This window comes from Psammomys obesus, unplaced genomic scaffold (assembly GCF_907164565.1).
Source record: "Psammomys obesus unplaced genomic scaffold, mPsaObe1.curated_primary_1811, whole genome shotgun sequence".
Lineage (NCBI taxonomy): Eukaryota > Metazoa > Chordata > Mammalia > Rodentia > Muridae > Psammomys > Psammomys obesus.
The window spans coordinates 22026135-22047861 of NW_026592118.1; the positions used below are offsets into that span (position 1 = coordinate 22026135).

Consider the following 21727-nt stretch of genomic DNA (forward strand, 5'->3'; position numbering starts at 1 on the left):
AATATAGGGTGTCACAGAATATGTTTACCGTTACAGCTGGAAGTGATCATACTGAAGTCTATAATTTGGCTTCATGTTGCTTAGGAGCTTTCTGTTAAACAAAACATCTCATATCTTTACTTGTTTCCATATGAGCACATATATTTTATTGAATGTGAGAAGTGACATTAGCAAGGCAACATACATGATTTAAACAGGGCTGGACTCTGGATTGGAGCCCATTTACGTTCAAATATTGACATCTACTATTCTGAGATAATTCACGGATCCCTAATGGTAAGACTGAGTCTGGCCAAATGAGGATTCCTGGCGTACTTTCCACACATTTGAACTTTACAATAACCTATGGTGTGTGTGCTTTATGTTTGGTCAATTAGCAACCAAAGCAGCCAACAGGCATAAGGGACCCTTTGAGAAAGGAGTGTTTTATTGCTGTGGAATTTTGTGGGCTGTTTGGATCTTTCCTCCCACATATCTCAAACATAAAATGGAAGGGCTTAGAAATCAAAAAGAAAAATGGAAAATAGTTCTACTATTCTTTTTGATCCCATGTATGTATTCCAAACAAATTATCTGGAGAAAAATTCATTCATGCCGACTTTACTGTTTATAGCTAAACAATTCTATGTAGCTAATTCTCATAGGCTTGAATTAACATAGGCCACCAACACACATCTTCAAAATGGGCAACGTTACCTCAAGTAAAACCATTCAATGATGAACAATATTCACTTAAGCACAGCCTCACTTTTAAAAAGTCATTAGTCATTTGCTCAACCATGTTTGTAGCAGCTTTATTTGTAATAGCCAGAAGCTGGAAACAGCCCAGATGCCCCTCAACTGAAGAATGGATGCAGAAACTGTGGTACATCTATACAATGGAGTATTACTCAGCAATGAAAAATAAGGAAATCATGAAATTTGCAGGTAAATGGTGGGACCTGGAAAGGATCATCCTGAGTGAGTTGTCCCAGAAGCAAAAAGACATGCATGGTATATACTCACTCATATAAACATACAACATAGAATAAACCCACTAAAATCTGTACATCTAAACAAACTAAGCAAAAGAGAGGACCCTAACTAAAATGTTCAATTCCCATCCTGAAAGGCAAAGAGGATGGACATCAGAAGAAAACGAAAATAGGAAACAACCTCGGAACCTGCTACAGAGGACCTCTGAAAGCCAGAAGAAAACAGGAAACAACCTTGGAACCTGCCACAGAGGGCCTCTGAAAGCCTCTGCAGTATAGACTGTCAAAGCAGATGCTGAGCCTGATGGCCAACTGATGGGCAGAATGAATGGAATTTTATGTAAGAAGTGGGAAATAGTAAGAGCAGGAGGGGACGGGAACTCCACAAGCAGAGCAACAGAACAAGATAATTTGAACACAGGGAACTTCCCAGAGACTCATACTCCAACCAAGGACTATTCGTGGAGATAACCTAGAACTCCTGCACAGATGTAGCCCATGGCAGCTCAGTGTCCAAGTGGGTTACATAGTAATGGGAAGAGGGACTGCCTCTGACATAATCTGATTGGCCTGCTCTTTGATCACCTCCCCGTGAGGGGGGAGCAGCCTTACCAGGCCACGTTAGAGGACAATGCAGCCACTTTTGATGAGAACTGATAGACTAATATCAGAAAGAAGGAGAGGAGAACCTCCCCTATCAGTGGACTTGGGGAGTGGCATGCATGCAGAAAGGGGAGGGAGGGTGGGATTGGGAGGGGAGTAGGGAGGGGCTTATGGGGGGGCTACAAAATGAATAAAGTGTAATTAATAAAAAAAAAGTCATTGGTCGGTTTTCCCATTTGTATATGAGACATTTCCATCCCCAGTAGATATCATTTTAAAATAGTATGAGAACTTTCCTACAAAGGGACTAGATTGCTAAACTAATGGAGCTAACGGAGGTATCACCTCGTGATTCTTAGAACATATTTGTGACAGGTACAAAATCAATTATTATTATCTGAGAGACAGCGCGTAGCGATAGTTCCCTCTCTGTTTACTTGCAGGTGTGCATGCATATTCATCCGTCTGTGGATGTGCCTATGCAGTGGTGTGGCACACACATTTGCACAGGGAGACCCAAGGGCGATCTCCAATGTTGTTTCTTCTCATGAGTTGTCTTCCTTTTCCGAGGCAGGGTCTCTCACTGGGACTTGAGACTAGCCGATTAGAATACTCTATCTAGCCAAATACCTGTGGGGGTCTATTTGTGTCTGCCCCAGGAGTGTTGAGATTACATGGGCAGTTCTCCAAGCCAGGCATTTTCCACAGGTGCTGATGATAACACTTGAGTCACTTTACTGACTGACACATACTTTAGCATTCACAACAATATTTCTTTAAAAATGATATTATTTTAAAAATCATGTTACATCTGAATAGGATTGGTGTGAAAATAATCAATAGCCTTTTTTCCCCCAGGATAAATAATAGATGCTATTTAGTTCAAATTTCTACTAGGACACTTAAAACTTTAAGTATTCCCATTATTCCTTGAAAAATTAAACAATACATTCACATTCAATCAAAATTAATGAATGTTTCTAATATTTACAATGTTATATTTATTATAGCCATGTAACAAAACACATGCAGACATAGATAATAGTCAGATTAGAAATAACTTCTAATTTTTTCTCCTGCTCATGTTTCTGATCTTTATCTTAACTTTTAAGATACAAGTACATAAGTTCTTCAATATATTGAATTAATAAAAAGCATTCTTCTATTTATAAAATGGTGGAGTCCTAATACAATATTTTCACTTGAAATAGGTCCATGGAAAATGAGTAAATATTAGATTGTCTAAATGGAGTATGCTACTTGAAAAACAGGAGGAGTGTCCTAGTACAGGCACTTTGCTCAGAGACATGAACACAACCTTTGCTCGTATTTAGTGATCTTTTTCTTCTTCAAAGTCAGGAGAGTACTCTACAGGAGAGCCATTGGCCCTGACTGTTTAAAAGTGAGTGATTTTTTAACCATTTGCTCCAACACCTCCTGTTTCTCCCACAATTCCACTGAGGCTTTATGAGTCTGATGCCAACACATTGAGCATATACTCAAGGGGGCCGGCATTTCAAGAAGGTAAGGGATGTTGCAAAGCATGTACAGGGGCTAAGTACAGTGGTGCCTCCTCCCCTCTAACATACACAAAACAGGAATATTCTACACACCTAGTAAATGAAATCAAGATTATTTGCATCATAAAATGTGAAGAGTGTTTTGTGATCACCGCAGAAGGCACTTGAGGAGAAAGCAGGATAATTGAGTTCAGTTACAATGTTCATGTTTGCACGCTAGTACTTCCTGTTCATTAGTGTCCCTGTCATTGAGAAGTTTCTCCAGCAGAGGGAAGCACAGCTTCATTATCAATCTCATAAACTGAACTAGGGAGAATGTGCTTGCACTGCAATTCATACATTTTAAATGGAGGTTGTAGGATGTTTCTGATTAAATAAGCTACTCTGACATTTAAAATGGCTCAATAGCATGCAGCAGCATATTGGTTCTAAATTGCCCACTTCAAGGAAATCTACACCTAGTATTTAATGTAAGGACATGACTTCGTTGTCTGCATGACTCAAACACCCAGAAAAAGTATACTGGCTTACCATTACCAGCATGTAGACATATGGCTTGCTTGGTCCATTTTAACATTAATTATTTTGAATTTATTTGACATATTTTAATGAAAAGTTCTGTTGCGTATCTCTTTGTGTTGCTAACATATAAGAGGATGCTCAGAGACTTAGCTTCCTTTTGTTCACGTAAGAAATTTTTATCTTGCAAAGATCTAAAATATTGAATCTATTATACCAGTGATCAAAAAATATATTCCTGTTTGGTTTCTTCTTCAGCATTGTCTTCATTCCAGATCGTAACCCCCTCCCCCACGTGTGTTGGGGAAGGTGTGAGGGCTCCTGTCATCCTGGCATCGGAGGTCGCGCTTGGGCAGGGGGCACTTACCGTGATGCTGGAAGTCCGAGCAGTGCGTCAGCGGATCTCCGTTTCTTATATCCTGTCGTCTTGTGCGTCTAAAAAGATGGCATTCAAGAGACATTATTCTACCTTGCTTTCTCAGTTAGACATTTCCGATGCGAATGAAGAATGAGACATGTACTGAATATTGCGGACAAGAGGGGAAGACCTGCATTTGTATCCAGGGTGGCTCTATGAGGGGTCTGAAAGGTGATCAAGCTGGGAAACTAGTGTCCTGAATTCTAGTCACGGCAGCCAAAGGTCTTTTAAATAGACTGCCTGGTTTGTTTTCTAGCAGGTATCAGTCAATAAAAATCTGGCACTGAGAAGATCTGCGTTAAATTTTGGAGGAAATAAAGTACAATATTTTGAAACACAAACCCATTTCTTCAATAAACATAACTGAACTATTTTTCTGATCATCAGTGTGGGTGTAAGCTTGAAAATTGGAATTCGCATGAGTGATGATTTTCCTCATTGCTCAAACATATTTTAAAATATATTATTGTCTAGCTTTAGAATGTATAAACTAAGAATTCTTTATTGAATATTAAACTTTGTTCCACCAGTATTTTATAGAAAAGCATCCTTATTGCATTTTTTTTCCAAGTCAGCCATCTTTATTTTGTTTCCACATTTCAAACGAATCCACCTCCAGTTAAACCCAAAATGATGTTTACTTAGTCCCCTTGGCTTTCCTGTCAGGAAAGTGAGTCATGACTGCAAAAAAGATGGCTTGAAGTAAAATAGAATTCTTTTTTTTTGCCACCCCCACTTTAACAGAGCAGAAGTATGGTACTGTTGCTAGGCTGTGATATTATTCAAACTTCTCATGCTAAAACCCAAGTGGATACTCTCTCCAGAATGGCCTGTTCCAAGTCAGAGAGGAGGAACTTAGGGCTATGTGATCATGGAACTCAGGCTGGAAGACTGCTGGGTTCTGAATAATTTGTTGGAGAAGAGATCACATTGACAAGTTTGAATTGCACAGCCTCATTGCATTTCATTTGACGTTTTGCTGTGGGACTAAACTCAGAGTGATTGTAAGTGCTGCACCATTGAACTATACCACCAGCATTTAGTTCTTTTTTTCTTTCTTGTTTTACGTAGGGTCTCATTTATACTCATGGCTAGCCTGCTGGGGTTTCAGGTGTACGCCACCATGACAAGCCTATCATATGGTTACGGTTGGAAATCGGTTTGTGCACTGGAGAAAAGAAGGAAAACAATTACAGATTTCGAACTTCAGGGTAAGGTCTCCTTTTGCTAGGAAAGTAGGTGAACCAAGATGACATTCTCTTTTATAGAAAAGAGAATGTGCATCAAACTACAGGTAGGTTCCTTTTCAGGATTCTCAAATGGTGTGTGGGGTTCCTTGCAGTTAGACACACTTGGAGGAGGAGATGAGCTACTACTGTTCCATGCAAAACAGAGGTGCACACCGAGGGATAAGAGATAAGGAAAATGTCTATATGTCACCACAGGGAAAGTCTGGGCATTCTCTACTGTTTCTTTTCTTTTTCTTTTTCGTCAGTTTTAAAGGTATTATCTTGCTACAAAATTAGTTGCCATCTTTGGAAAGAACACTTTTAATGGCCATTGAGAATTATAAATATGGAGCTCATTACTGTATTCATAAATTTAGAATTCTAAAGTATTTATAGGTTTCTATTCGTAGAAACTATCAAGCAAATGTGTACACTTGAAAATTGAGCCAAGAAGAGAACTTGTGAAACCTGAACCACAAAGCATTCAGGAAAGCCTTTCTCAGTCTTTTAAGCTTCAAAAATGCCACCACAGAGAATATGTAAGTTGCAAGGCCTGTACACATCCTTTTCAGAGATATATCTAGTGTGAGAGTGAAATTAGGTGAAGTCAAATCCATATCTCAAAAGAAAAACAAGCACTCGTGAAAATTCCTTTGGTCTAATTTTGTGTGTGTGAGAAGCACTTCATATATATAAATACAAGTTTTAAATTGGAGTTATCTTCATCTTTTTATCTCCTTTGATAAGAAAAACTTAGAATTCAAACCTCTCACTACCAGATCATGCAATGTTCTTCATTATTATTTCCTATAAAGGAAATAGTCCTCATTTTTACTTCAAATATGAATTCCACATGTATGTTTGAGTAACGCAAAAATACCCTAGATCTAAACAGTTTTAATAAGTATAAAAATTTAATATTATGTAATTTAGAATTATCACTGTAATGATGATATATTGCAAGGTCATAAATTATTCATGGATTCTTTAATCAGCACATATTATCTTCAAATTAAGTTTTTTTCTAATATAAAAATCCCAACAAATTATGAAAGTAGTAACTATAACACCTAAATATGAAATTTTGAAATATTAAGAAAACTCTGTTATGCGTGTAGTTTACATGAGGAGATTTACGTTTAGTATTAGCATGATTCCGTGTTCTAATTATATGATAAAGTAAGTTAAGTTCTAGGTAATTGTTTAAAATTATCTCTATGTTATGGAAATGGTTGTGCATCTGTGTGTATTCAAGGCTACACCATGAGACCACAAGAGGGAGTAGCAGGCTCTGATGCTGGAGTTATACATGGCTGTGAGCTCTCTATGACAGTCTGGGAACTGACTTGGGGTCCAACGTAAGAGCAGTAGGTTAACCACTAAACCATCTCTCCAGCCTTAGTTGTAGATGCTTTATTATTAAAACAATATTATCTAAAGCATTAATGGAAACAGTTAAGTAAATGTTAGGATGAGATATATTTGTAATCTTACAAATGCTGCGGAACGGAACATACTCTACTACAGTGAAAGGTTGGTGCACAGAGTTTCTTTGGCAATAGTGTCTACCCTAAAACAGTTACATTGTTCCAATAGTACAGTGGCTTAGGGATGCAGCCACTTTTCTGTTCCAATAGGTCAGTCTGCTTGGCAGTAAGCTTGAGGGAACATTAACAAGATTCTGTATATCCCTTTTACCCATCATTACTTCTTCCTCAAACAGTAGATCTCAACAAAGAAAGACAGCCAAGAGGAGAGATATGGCTGTTTTATAAAATTAAGAACTGTTTTTGTTTTATTAAACATGAGTAAACTAATTTGTCTACAGCTTTAGGATGTATCTAACATTTCTTTGTAGTATGAGAGCATTTCCTGAAAATAATTTTACAATAAATTATTAAACTCCTATTCTGTTTTATTTTTATTTAAAATTTTATATACAATGTATTTTATCACATTCTTCCTCCTCCAAAAACTCCCATCAGATCCTTCCCATTTGATCTTGCACACGAAGCTGTAATCATGTTTAATCTCTATGTGTTGTTTTCAGTAAAGTTTTGGTTGTGCATGTCTGCATTGTGTATGCTACATATGTGTTCTCTGCATATAGGCGCATGGATATGTGTGTACCTTGTGTGTTCCAGAGGTTGAAAATGGGTGCCTTTCCATGTCGCTCTCTACTTCATAATCATCATCATCATCATCATCATTGTTTTGAGACAGGGTCTCTCACTGAATTGGGAGCCCACTGATTTGGCTGAACCTGGAGCTCACCATCTTTTTTAGAGAAGGTGATCAATGAGCTCTCAAGATCCCTATGTTACCCCATGCCAGGCTTTCCCCTGAGTTCTGTGAATGTGACCTCAGAAACTTGTGCAACAAGCACTTTTCTCACCAAGCCATCACCCCTGCACCTGCCAATAACTTTCTAATTATAACTTAATTTTTATTTAAAAATTCCCTCTAAAATAATTGTAGATAAAATATCAAGAATACACTTGAAATGCATGAGTAGTACATACACACACAAACATAAGATTTTATTATGCAGTTTTCACATTTCTAGTGAAAACCCTGTAAACATAAGCTGATTCAGTAATAACAGGCACAATTAAAGATTTATTGAGTTAAACAGGAGTTATATTTAGCAATGTTAATCAATATTAATACAATATTAAGGCATAGATGCAACATTTTTAAATGGAGGAAGACATTGTTGACTTTCTCTGTGTCTATGCTTATGTGTGTCTGTGTGTGTTGGAGCAGTGGGACACACGCCACGTTGCATGGGTGAAGCTGAGATCACATCCTCGTTTCTCTCTACCTTGCTTGAAGCCTTTTGTTGTCAGCAGCTGCAATTTGCACACCAGGCTAGCTGTCTTATGAGCTTCCATGAATTTGCCTGTTTCTTTGTCCTGTCTTACATGCTACAGAAGCCCTGGGAATGCAAATTATGCAAACCACCTCCAACACATATAGGTTCTGTGGATTTGATTGCAGGGTCTCACACTTGCATGACAAGGACTTTGCCCACAAAGACATTGCCCAAGGCTTCATTTTGACTTTTCAGTATTAGGTTCTTCTATAGTCCTTAGATTCTATAGGCAAATGAACTCCTGTCTGCAAGAAATTTCTTTTCATTTGCCTACATAAATGGCTCTAGTAAGATTTTAAAAACAGGACATAATAACTTTAGATAGAAAAAGTAGATTTGTGGATTGTAGAACATTCATTTTAAAAACTGTAAAACCTCGACTTTGTTCTGTTTTTTTGTTCATAACTTTTTCTGCGTTTTTGACCCTATTTTCCCCTTCTTAAAATAAAACTGCAAATCCAATTTCCATATAAGAACTTAGAGGTAGATATTATGTTGCTGTCTTAAAAGGCACTATGTGTATCTATAAGGGGCTTTTCTATAAAGCAAGTCAGCTAAGGCTGCTGAGAAAATTTAATTTCTTCTTTAATGATCATCTTACCTCTTTGCAGTAGGAAAATAGCGCGAGCATGATGACCCATCCCAGGCACAGTAGGGGTCCCGGGCAAGGCAGCATTCTGCACAGGCTTTGCCATAAATGTCACAGCGATGCAGAGGAAGCTGTGCGACCCCAGCAGTTGAACCAATGTACAGCTGTTGCTGTGAAAGAGTTAAGAAAACACACTATTCGATTCCCCTTCTTTTAAGAAAAAAAAAATCTAACTTATTTAGGCTTTCTCACAATAAATTATATTTAAGGATAAATACTGGTCTCCATAGTTTCTTTTAAAGTCTAGCAGATCATACAGTTTTATGTGAAGTAGAAACAAATTGTAAGCATCTGACAGCAACAGGGAAGAGAGAGACACATTCTTCTTTTACTAGAGCATTAATTAATGATATTGTAAGTAAAAGTTATATAAATGCAGTGCCAGAGGTCAGTTTATTGGGTAAAAGCAACTGCTGCTAAGCCTGATTTTCTGACGTAGATTCCAGGGACCACATGAAGGGAGATAGGAACTGACATGTGACCCTCACACCCATGTGTTGCACCGCTACAACCCCCATACATACAAAAATAAATAAAAAATGCAGTGACAGTTTTCAAAAAAGTTATGTCATTGATGAGACTTTTAATGATAATCCACAGGCAAAAGACTTCCGAACTGTATGTTAGTTTCCTAAGATGTAGATGAAACCTGAGTTTTACAGCAATTTCAACATTGCATTTTCAAGTATTTTCACTTATAGAATATGTATATATGTATATGCATATACACATGTGCTTGTATTCATGTGTGAATGTAGGTTAAAGTGTGTACTGAAATCTAAGAAATCATTAAGAAGCGTTTCTTACAGATAAAAACACTTAAAGCCAAGTGAAATACCTATGTTTTGATAAAAGAATAACAAGAGGTAACAGTGACAAATCTATATATTTGTACACATATTTTTCTTTTCAAATATTGATATTCCATGCATCAAAATAGAAAAATAAAATAATTATGTATGTTAATAGATGCTTAAGCTGTTTTGCTAATTTAACTTTAAAATTACACTGAATGAGGTTATGAACCAGCATAGTCATAGAAATTTTGTGAATTCCTTAGTAAGAGAAGCTTTTTCTTTTAAAAATGATGAACTTAGAAATCAATTGAACAACAGCAGCTTCAATGGGATTAACAAAACGAAGCAGGTGCAGAATAATTCAGCAAAAGTTACTTAGAGTTGTTGTAGCAATAACCAGACACATGGTTGACAACAATGTACATGGACAGGATTACCCTGACACTGACATCCTATTTTCTTTTGATAGTTTTGAGATCCTTTCCTTTAGCCCAGGGTAGCCATAAGCTCCTCGGTCTCTTGCCTCCACCTCCTGAGTGTTCAGATGTTGGGTGTTGCTGTTAGCCCTCACTTTGTGATCCTGTTTGTAAAGGTTACTGACCAAATTGGCCATTCTGTCAAAAGACCTCATGCTTGGCTATAATGTTTAAGAAGCATATGCCAAATTCATAATTATAGGGATGGGATGTTTGAGTAGGAAAAGAATTACCCAACAAAGAATCTACATCTGACTTTTAGGTAAAAAAAATGGGAAAAAATGTACAGGGAAGAGAAAAGCAAAAATAGTGTAGCCATCCAAGTGATTTACAGTCATGAAAACCTAAGTCCTAATAAACTGCTCCCAAATTAAATGCAATTCAATGTCATTTTGATTTTATCATAATTCTTCAGGATTACTAATGACACATAAAATAATCATGCTATCCACATGAAGCCCTGGGGCTTGCAGGCATCACTGAGCATAATCCAGTGACTAGCCAGGAATCTGATGTGCTCTTTCTGCCCAATTTAACATCACTGCAGGATATTTCACTAGCCTCCTCATGACATCGTGGGCTCACGAGCAGGGCGTGATTTCATTATCTAGAAGGTTAGTTATAGCACCTCTTATCCCTCTTGAAATACTGTCGCACTTTAAATATGCTACTAAGAGCGGGTGAAATTGAGTAATATTGAAGGAAATCCTTCTTCCCTCCATCAATGGCAAATGTAAGTCAGGGATTCTTTTCAAATGAACACTTTCTAGATGAATGTTGTATTAATAGACAATGCTTTAAAATATTTAAAAATCTTCTTTTTTCCCAACAGGATGTTTTGCTAAGTTAGACCTAGAGGTAATTCAATAAGGATTGGCTCTGAAGTCTAGCACAGAATAAATATAAATAAACACCTTTAAAATCATTACAGGAAATATTATCCCTGTCTAGCGTCTATCCTGGAAAGCCCCGGATTTCCTTGCCAACATGTGACAATTTTTAGATTTGAAGAACAGGTGAATACATGTTAATGAGGTGTAAGATAGCAGTCTCAGGTCAATATCATCTGAACTCTGAGCTTAAATATCTCGGAGATTATCAATCTATTTTGATACGTCTATGTGGAAAGGGCACACACTGTGTTTTGTTGGCACCATAATTTAGGGTTCTGTTCAAGAGGTGGATCCCTGTCAATGGCAAGACAGGCAAGTCAAACGATTCTTACATTCACAGTTTTATATATGTTTTTATAGCAATAAGGGACATGGTAGTTCATTTTCATTTTCATATCATGTTAGTTACTAATAGGCCAGTTCAGTGTATCAATTTATTTCCAAAATTATTACTCCTCTACTGGGTTAAAGAGCAGATAGTGATATAGAAAATGTAATTTTTAGAAGTCAAACTTTGTGCCATATCTGTATTTCAGTACTGAGAAATTAGTTGCTTTTCTTTTATGTCTTACCAACACATCCACTTGTTATAAATCAAAACACTAATCATTATCAACTCTGAAATGCTGAAGTGTTGGAGTTCTAGAATATACTACTTGGTGAGTTTGGTTGCATGTTTAACCAAAGTGAAAGCCACTTTTTCTTCTCTTATTACGATCATACTCCTGAAGGTAGGAGCTACTTGTTAAGGTCTTCCAAACGCAATAACCAACTTATGCTTACTTTCATCAGCCTACCAGGTGTATATTGCTTATACATGTAAAATTAAATAAAATGCAAATTTTTATTCTGAAATAATCTAACTATAAAATTTAAAATATGTGTATGTGCACTGTTACAGTATGAAAATAACCATTGAGGATTGAGTAAATCAGAATTTATAGAAATCAGAATTTAAAGATCATTATTATTACTGATCTGGGAAACACAGGCCCAGATAATAAAACTTTCATTCCATTAGCTTGTTATAATAACAATACTTCTTTGCTCTTCACTTCTTTTACTACCTATTTGTTAACCAATCTATAAAATACAGTGAATGTGAGTAAATCTATCAGGTTCAAATGCAAAAGACAGTGTTGACTATAGTGTATTACGTTAGTACCTGTTTAGTAGAGAGCTCCATTGCTGAAATTGTTGTTGGTTCCTAAAAAAGAAACGAAAGAAGCCTTTCATAAACGAGAACAGTTAATGACTGATTGATTAACACACAAGTTCTCTGAGAAAGATTTCACTGCCAAAACAAATAGTATAACTGGAAATAAGATCTATAAAAGAAGCTGAAGAGAGATGTGCTAAATAAGTGAGACAAAGAATAAGGGCACTCCAGCATCATCCAGATAAAAGCCCTTGGGGATCCTGCCCGTGCTTGGGCAAGCAGTGTTTGTTGCCTACTAATGGGCCTAGAGAGAACTTCTCAGTTGGTCTATACTAAGTCAAGGAAAAGTAACTTCTCTACATTTCCCTCTTTCTTCACCTATTTCTTTGACTTCATTATACTCTCTTCTCCCTTCTCTTTGCATGTAAGACCAAAACGGGCATCACATCTTTTCCTTGGTGCTGTAGATGCAAACTGAACGTCCCAACCCAACTGCCATCAGTTCAATCCACCACGCTGGCCTCTCCATCCGGTCCTTCCTCTATCTGCTCCTTCATCTTCAGAAGCAGAACTCACCAATGCCATTCCATTATGCCGCCTCAGACCCCTTTGCCAGTTATTTGCTTTTAGCCTTCCTACGTCTTCTTTGTAGCTCCCTGATAGTCCTGACGGCCTTACCTTTCCTGGCCTGCCTATTCTTCCCACTCTGCCTTCCTCTCAGTGAGCTGTGGCACTCTGGTGCTGCCCACCTCAGAGGCACAGACATGAACTACTTCACTTCAAATCTGATGGCAAAACTGAACACATGATTTTCTTAATAACTTCTCTAAAACCTACCTGGCACACAAGTGAAGCAAATGATTAAGAAGGTATGTTAACTTAATGGGGTAATTTAGAGATTTCTAATACTTTTCTACTTTATAGCTTAAATGAGTGATAGTAATTATTAAACATAATAATGATTTCTCAAGGAATTATCAATCACAAAGACTACTGTGATGAAAATATTGTCAGCCCACTGTATCTACATAGAAATGGTATATTTACTATTTAATAGTATCAAGTCACAAATATAAAATTTATATCTCATAAGAAACATTTCAGTTTAAAGTGATTTTTTTTTGTTTCTACAATATTGAAATACATTAACTAAAACAGAACTTAAATGTGTTAGAAATTTCCATGGCAACTTTCCCAGCTTTGACCATTTCACATAAGAATTTCTCATGTGCCTAAAGAAATAACTAACTTCATGTGGGTTTGTATCAAAGAAACTATACAGTCAAGGTTCAAGGAACATAAAAGTTAATACTCCACTGCAATAAAATATGAGGTCTACATTTTTTGAAAATATAGTTGATTAAAATTTTATTTCATGTTCACTAAGAGTACAAAAGCAAAAACATCTATAAAGTAGACAGAAATGTGTTATCTCATATGTAAATTGTAAAGCATGATACAAACTCAAACAGACTACACAGGGTCATATTATGATGTCAACATTCAAGATTAAGATCATATTATTTTTTAATTAATGTAAATTTATTTATTACTTATATCAGGAAATTAATAGCAGTTTAGAGTATGTACTGCCTGTAACTGAATTTTAATGAACAACACATTACAGTGACATCCATTTAAATAAGCTGTATGTTTTCTGAGAGATAACAAAATGACTTCCATTTAAAATAGATGTCACTTCATAGGCATTTTTTTCTATGAAATTGGTTTCAATTGCAAAAGTAATTGGTGTTCAAGTTAAAAAAAAATTAAAGCTTAGTATCTTTTTACGATTTTTTATGCCTCCAATTTACTACACCTCTTCCAGATATTTTAATTCAGTCATTATTAAACTTTGGCTTTTCAACCTGCTGATCCCAGGAGATCCTGATACAGCTCACTTGATGCTCAGCAGTCGAAGGGATGTTCCTTTAGAAGAAGTTAAGAGATTGGTGTTTGGAAAGCATCAGTTATATTTTACATTTGAATGAAAATTAAACTCTTTCATTTGTCTGCTCAGATGTTCATGGAATATTGTATAAATTAGGTTTAAGATTCAAGTGTTATTGATGTAACTGCCTTGAAATCCTTTGCAGTCAATAGAGCCCTTTATCTCCTAGGCACCTTGGCTTGGTTAACACTTTTACTCAAAAGGAAAGCCCATTGGAAGGACTGGAGAGAAAAAACCCTTACTTTCCAGTTAAGGTGAAAAATTGCTATGTGTCTGGTTTTTTATATCTTCTTAACTTAAAAAACAAAAAGACAATTCAGAAGGGCAAATGAGATAGACATCAGAAGTGGGAGAAAACAGGGAACAGAACAGGAGCCTTCCACAGAGGGCCTCTGAAAGACTCTGCTGATCAAGGTATCAAAGAAGAGGCTTAGACTCATAGGCAAACTTTGGGCAGAGTGCTGGGAATCTTTTAGAAGAAGGGGAAGATAGAAAGACCTGGAGGGGAAAGGAGCATCACAAGAAGACCAACAGAAACAAAATATCTAGGCCCGAATTCTTTGCAGAGACTGATACTCCAACCAAGGACCATGCATGGAGATAACCTAGAACCCCTGCTCAGATGTAGCACATAGGCAGCTTAGACTCCATGTGGGTTCCCTAGTAGAACAGGGACCGTCTCTGACATGAACTCATTGTGATCACCTTGGGGGGTGCAGCCTTGCCAGTCCTGAAGAGACCAGATAGGCTAGGGTCAAATAGAAGAGGAGAGAGACTTCCCCTTTCAGTGGATATGGGAGGAGCATAGGGGGAGAAGAGGGAAAGAAGGTGGGACTAGATAGAGATGAGGGAGGGGGGATACAGCCAGGATACAAAGTAAATAAATAATGAATTTAAAAGAAAAAAGAAAAAGACAACAATACGGAAGCCCTTTTCTTTTTTACTTTAAATTCATTATTTATGACAATAACAATATGAAAGCCCACCTTGCAGCCAGTCCTGAAGATACCTGATAAAACAGAGTCAGATGAAAGGGGAGGAGGTTCTCTCCAATCAGTGAACTTGGAAAGGGGCAGGGAGGAGAAAAGAGAGGGAGGGTTTGTGAGGGAATGAGGGAGTGAGATACAGCTGGGATACAGAGTTAATAAAATGTAACTAATAAAAAATAAACAATAATAATTAAAAAAAAACAACAATATGGAAGCCCAGCATCCTAGAGCAGATTTTTATGTGTATAATTTTATTATAAAAGGGGATTTTTAAGACTTCATGATTGCAACCTTCATTATCATAAATTGATGTTCCATTAACTAACCAGCTCACTCAGAATCACGTAGTAAATATTTTCAAATTCAGACTATTTCTGGCAAATCACATTTAGATCCAGGCTGTATGTTACTGCTACAAAGCTATTGTGAATATGTACTAGCAAGTCTCTTAATTTCTTTCTCTGACAGCAGTGCCAATTTTACTTCACCTTTTATTGTCTATTAAGATTTTTATTCCAAATTTGGAACTTTGTTGCCAAAAATATTTTTCTTTCTATACAGTGATTGGGACATGATTTGACCCAGAATAAAAGAATCTTGTAACCAAAACCACTGGAATGTTCTGTGATTAGGTGGGGTGTTTTCTTAAAACCAATTTCAAGATGGCCAGGAGTATGTATTGGTTTTATTCCAAGAATTTATGAGTTATTCAATCTCAAAGAGATTCATAAGAATATGGTCTCACAGAGGTGGTAATTCGAGTAAAGTAACTTAACATTAAATGTGTTTAAAAATTATAAAAAATATATCTGCCTGCATCCTGACCTTAAATCTTTATCTTGTGTATTTATCCTATCAAGCTATTGTACGACTCAGTTGGTCTTTTTAACTGTATTTTATTTTAAATGGAATGACACATTTAAAGTGTCAGATGGAAACAGAGACGGTGACATTTTCCTGCTTTTCACTGTATGTGGCAATTGCTTTAATGTGTTGTGGTTTTTCCTTTTCTGTCCACCACTGAAAAATTAAACAAAGCTTGACAGTGAAATATTCCAATTGCTAGGCCGCAATATACGTATGAACTTTGGCTGATAGAACAGAATGCTGAAAGTAAATATTTCTGTAAACTCTGCCCAAAGATGTTTTGTCTGCTTGAGTGCCAAAGAAATAATCGTGACAATATGCACAGCAGGAAGCAGGGAGCTTCTACGGAAGGAGGATTTCCAAATGCAGCCATTTCTAACTCGATTTAGATATCTAAACAGTTTCTTCCTCTATAGTACAATGTTAATCATTCATAATTGTTAGAGACTGCTAAAGATTTTTCTCAGTGTAGCATAAGTGCCATAGAAGTGTGTTCTATTTGTCACCATAGGTGTAAGTTTGAAATGTATTTCTTTGAAAGTCCCCAAGTCAGAACAAAGTATAATTGAAATTAAATATCTCTATTGGCAACTCTGTAGGCTCTCATCATGCTTTTGCTAAAAGCCATTTTTGCTTAAATTAAGTTTCCCTTTAGGTTGTAATTTTTAGTAATGTATCAAGGAATACAGGTAAGATGTGAAATACAAAGCTCAGATTACAGAAGCATTAAAAAAGGAAATTTAGCTACAATATAGAATTACTACCAAGATGTGCATGACTTATTTAAATAACAAAACACAGACAATAATGAAAAGATAAAAATATATTTTTTACAGATTACATAATGCGACTGAAATAATTCTATACAATAAAAAGTAAGTCCACTGACTGATAACAGAAAGTCATTCTTTGAAACTAAGTGTATAAAACCCAGAAGACCCTTTCCTTTGCATGAGGTCAGGGACTGAGTTTAGAGTAGTCATTAGGTGTCTCTGTCTCCTTTCTCTCTCACTCACTTTCTCTCTCTCTCTCTCTCTCTCTCTCTCTCTCTCTCTCTCTCACACACACACACACACACACACACACACACACACACACACACACTTGAACTTTTATAAAAACCTGAATGTATGAAAGGTGTTGGAAAGCATGTCTGTCTCTTTGATCACCTCCCCCTAGGGGAAGGGGTGTAGCCTTGCCAGTCCACAGAGGAAGATGATGCAGCCAGTCCTGATGAGACCTGATAGGACAGGGGGAGGAGATAGGACCAGATAGAAGGGGAGGAGGACCTCCCCTATCAGAGGACTAAGGAAAGGGATTAGGGAATACAGAGGGTGGGTGGGACTGAAAGGAGATAAAGGAGGGGGCTGCAGCGGGGATACAAAGTGAATGAATTTATATATATATATATATATATATATATATATATATATATATATAATTAAAAAGGAATTATGAGTTACACAGTTATCTGTGAATCATTAGGTGTTTATAAGGATGTTGTGCTAGTGTCTTCTTTCCTGACTTTATTTGCAAAAGACTGGTTATTTTAAAATGAAGGGCTTTTTTTTTGTTTTTAACCTTTCTGTTAGGGAAGAACATAAAATCAGATCACCGGAACTATATGGTGCTGTTTCTAATTCACTGTCCTCATATTCTCCAATCTTACTTAAAGACTGGATTGCCTGAAGAAGGTTTTTACTTTATCATATTTATGATATTTCATTTTTGTATCAATATTGTTTCATTCATTTGATAAATGTTGACTGATTTTATATATTAGGCTTACAGATATAACAATGAATATCAGTCAGCCATTTATAAATTTAGCCTTCATTGCCCATAATTTGTTTGATAATTTAAATGGACTCTATAGTGGATGACAGCCCATTTGGATAATTATAGTTTTCTGTTTATAGGTTAAGGTTCCAGAGTGTTTGCCTTTTTTAAAGTAACTCACTTGGCATAATGAATGGCAAGAACCAGTCCACACTCTATACGCAACACTTAAAAAGGGCCAAAGAAATCAATTTTAAAATTGGATCTGTGATTTCACTATTTTGAACATTTAAATTGAGGATATGCAGAGCGTATAGAAGGAAGTCAGCTCATTTTCAGTTTGGACAACTAAAAACCATAAAGTAATAAATATTAATGACATTTCAGCTGAGCCCTGTGGCACATGCTTTAATCCCAGTACTCAGGCAGTGGGGGAGGTGGGATCAGAGGTCCAAAATTGTCCTCATCTGCATGGTGAGTTCAAGGCTAGCCTGGCATCAAGAGACCCTGTCCACAATACAAAACAGAGCCAAGTGCAATTCCACCAGAAAGCCTGAGAGTGTTGGGGACACAGTGTTAGCACTCTCTTAGTGCTTTAAGCAGGAATCTTAAATTATACTCACTATCTTGCAAATGAGAGGTTTAGAGGGATTGTTTCAGTAAAGCAAGAATTTTCATGCTATTAACTAGGGAGCCGAAGCTCTCGAACAGAAGTTTATTCAGTTGTTATTATAAAAGATCTATGCCACAAAGTCCCAGGTTTATGTCTGAATGACAATTCTATTTCTAATTGAATTTTTACTTCATTTTACTGCTGTTTCTACTTCATTTTCTCTCCAAAGACCACCGAAAAGTGATCCCAAATCTATGAGGCAAAGGTATCTGTATATAAACAGCATGCTAAAAGAAACAAAGGAATGGGGGGCATTTTTTTCACCATTAAATGTTGCGTCTGCAGAAAATTATAATAGAGCTCCTTCATTTTTATAAAACAAACAAACAAAAAACCAAAACCTATGTGAGACATCTGGAGCCCAAACAATACTTCTTGAAGTTGTGAGACTATAAACATTTTTTTCTCCCTTTTTTATTTCTTGGTATTCAAGTTTATTGTGTATTTATAAATTTATCAATAAGTAGCCATGATATTATTTTATCAAAAATTTTAAATAAATATAGGAATATCATTTTTTTCTTATATATAAAACTCATATCAAAGTGTGACGTGTCTTCAAACCCTTCCAGGTAACAAGTACTATAAAATACATAACCTGTACAATACTTGTGTTGATCTATTTCCTATGACCCCTGTTGTATCAACCCAGCATGTCCAATACTTGAAGACACTATGAGACTCTTGGTGACTCCAGAAAAAGGAACAAATATTTGTTCATTTTTCAAGCGTGCAGAATAGGCCTCTATAGCAAATTATCTGTCTTACTTAGTCACTCAAACTTAGCCACTAGTATACTTAGAAATTATTATAAAATAATGTGTGAATTAGCTCAGATATCTTTCTTCCTTTGGCATGCTGACTTTATCTCCCTGAAAGCACCCAGCACTTACTTATCACGCCAGATACGCTAAAAGTTATGAGAGAAGAGATTTTGAATGGAAAAAGATTTGAGCTTCAAGGTAACATGCAAATAAGACAAAATGTAAACCATTTATTTTATCGTTTAAAAAATAAAATATGCGCCAAGAATTTTAACTGCAATGACACTTTCAAGGTTTATTTTGACTGCTGTCTGGCTTTCTGCTTGACAAGCTAATTGGAAGGGTCCATGTGAGCACTGCCCCCACTGTCCTCAGTGTGTAGTGGTCCTGGGAGACGGATATGCGGCTGAACTGAGGATGATTGAAATTAAGCAGCACTCACCCTGAAGACTGTCATTTCTTCCAGAAGAACCTCTTCTAAATCATGCCACGTCTCCTTGGGGACGGAAACCACTTTAAGAACAGTTCCAACATCTTCAAAAGAAAGCAGAGCGGAAGGACGTAAGGTTACAACTTAAGTAGATTGGAACAGGATTTACTTCTAATGGGACAATAAAGAGTTTTGCAAAAAAGTTGGGTTTTGTTTATCTGTTTCTGCTTTTCTTTCTTTCTTTCTTTCTTTCTTTCTTTTCTTTTTTTTTCTCTCATGGAACGGAGTGTATGTGCATGCCACAGCACATGCCTGGGGCTCAGAGCGAAGCTCCTAGAAGTCAGTGCCTGTGTCCTACTTTGTTAGAGGCCTGTCTCTTTCACTGCAATGCCTCACTTCCTCCTCCAGATTTCCAACCTTCTGGGTCTGCACCTTCCATCTCCCTATAAAAATGCCAAGATGTTTTTTCACACTTTTAGGTGCCTTTCGGAGGTCCGAAATCAAGTTCTCAACTCAAGCATGGCAAGAACTTTCACATACCGAGCCCTGCCCCAGGCCTACCAGAAGCGTCGCTGGCTATCCTGACTTTATGTTTCTTTCCCATGTAGATACACTTGTAAATTTCTACATAAAACTGCATTTTACGCAACTAGTCTACAAACTGTACCGATAGCCTCGGAACATTAAAAAAAAAAAAAACTAGAATTGCATCAGAATTTTAAAAGATTTTAACCTGAAATCGTACCCATTTTCAAAAATATAATAAACACAACTAAAGCGGTTAAGTTGGATTACTTTTTACTTTTAAATTTTCTTTAAGTGTCATGCACTCCAGGGTAGAGAAAAAAAAAAAAAAAAACTAAAAGAAAAAGAAAATGCCAATCTGCCATGACAGACTTTTCCACTTCCATTCAGACAGAAGCATATGTCCTTGGAGACTCCAGTCATGAGATATAAGAGGGGCTACCCAACCCCAGGGACAATAGCCTCAGTGTCCAGCAGGCCACCCTCTCCTACAAAAGCTGCAGCATGGAGAGGCCCTTAAGGCAGGCTTGGTGATACTGAAGTGATGAATGACAGCCTGATTTCTCAAAATAAACAGTTAGGATTACTTACCACAATAGTTTGTCTACAATACAAACAGTGGGTAATCAATTTAAAATCTTAAGGAAATTTAAAGTTAGGTCTGGAAATTATTTTTTAAAAATTGAATATATTTTATAGATACTATTACTATTTAATTTTCATTATCAGGAAAAAGTGATTAATAAAATGACCTGTCATTTTCACTTCATGTTCCATTTATGTATTGTTAATTTTCCTGTGTTACTGGTGTGATTTCATTCTTTGTAAGAGTGCAAACAGGGTCTTTTTTTGGATAAGATGTTGGCTCTACGCATCAGACTCTGCAGTACCTGCCTCCTCTCTTCCTCCTCCGCTAACCTAGAACCCCTGGTCAGATGTACTCCATAGATAGCTCAGTCTCCATGTGGATTCTCTGGTAAGAGGAGCAGGGGCAGTCTCTGACATGAACTCCTTGTCTGCTCTCTGATCACTTTGCCCTGGTTGGGAGCTCACAGAGGGAGAAGATTCAGGCAGTCCTGATGAGACCTGATGAACTAGGATCAGATAGTAGGGGAGGAGGACCTTCCCTATCAGTGAAGTGGAGTAGGTTAGGGGTATGGGAGCTGGAAGAGGGAGGGACAGGCAGGAGATGAAGGAGGGTGACTACTACCTGGATATAAAGTGAATAAATTGTTAAAAAAAAAAAAAAGGTTGGTTCTAAACAATGTTAGTTTTTAGTAAACTTGATCAATACTTTCAGCTTCATTTGGTTCATTTTAACGAATTTTATCTTTTCCCAAATAAATTCTTACCAATAAGTACTGCTGTACTAGAAACATAAACTAATACATTCATTCCATTGGCAACTTTCCTCTGTGAATTGTAACAGTGTATTCTGTGTGATCAACGCTATCCCTTTTAAAGTTTAAAAAAAGTCCACTTTTAAGAGGATCCTTCTGTGTTTACAGGACCTTAACCTACTCATAACACCAAAGATTAAAGGGAAATAAGGTTAATCTACTTAGTGCCTCCACAGGGTCTCCTGGACTCAAACACAACTTTATCTGTGTTCCAGATCAAGTTTTACCGAATAGTAT

The 21727-nt window shown here is 36.7% G+C and overlaps 1 protein-coding gene across 1 annotated transcript in view; it reads right to left on the reverse strand.

Moving 5' to 3' along the window:
• Sema3a (semaphorin 3A) overlaps window positions 1–21727 on the reverse strand; it is a 175792-nt gene that overhangs the window by 17060 nt on the left and 137005 nt on the right. Inside the window, exons 12-15 of the mRNA XM_055612906.1 lie at window positions 19578–19669; window positions 12119–12160; window positions 8740–8897; window positions 3984–4051 (exon numbers count right to left, since the gene is read on the reverse strand). Coding sequence (XP_055468881.1) covers window positions 3984–4051; window positions 8740–8897; window positions 12119–12160; window positions 19578–19669 — 360 coding nt within the window. The remainder of the gene's footprint in view (window positions 1–3983; window positions 4052–8739; window positions 8898–12118; window positions 12161–19577; window positions 19670–21727) is intronic.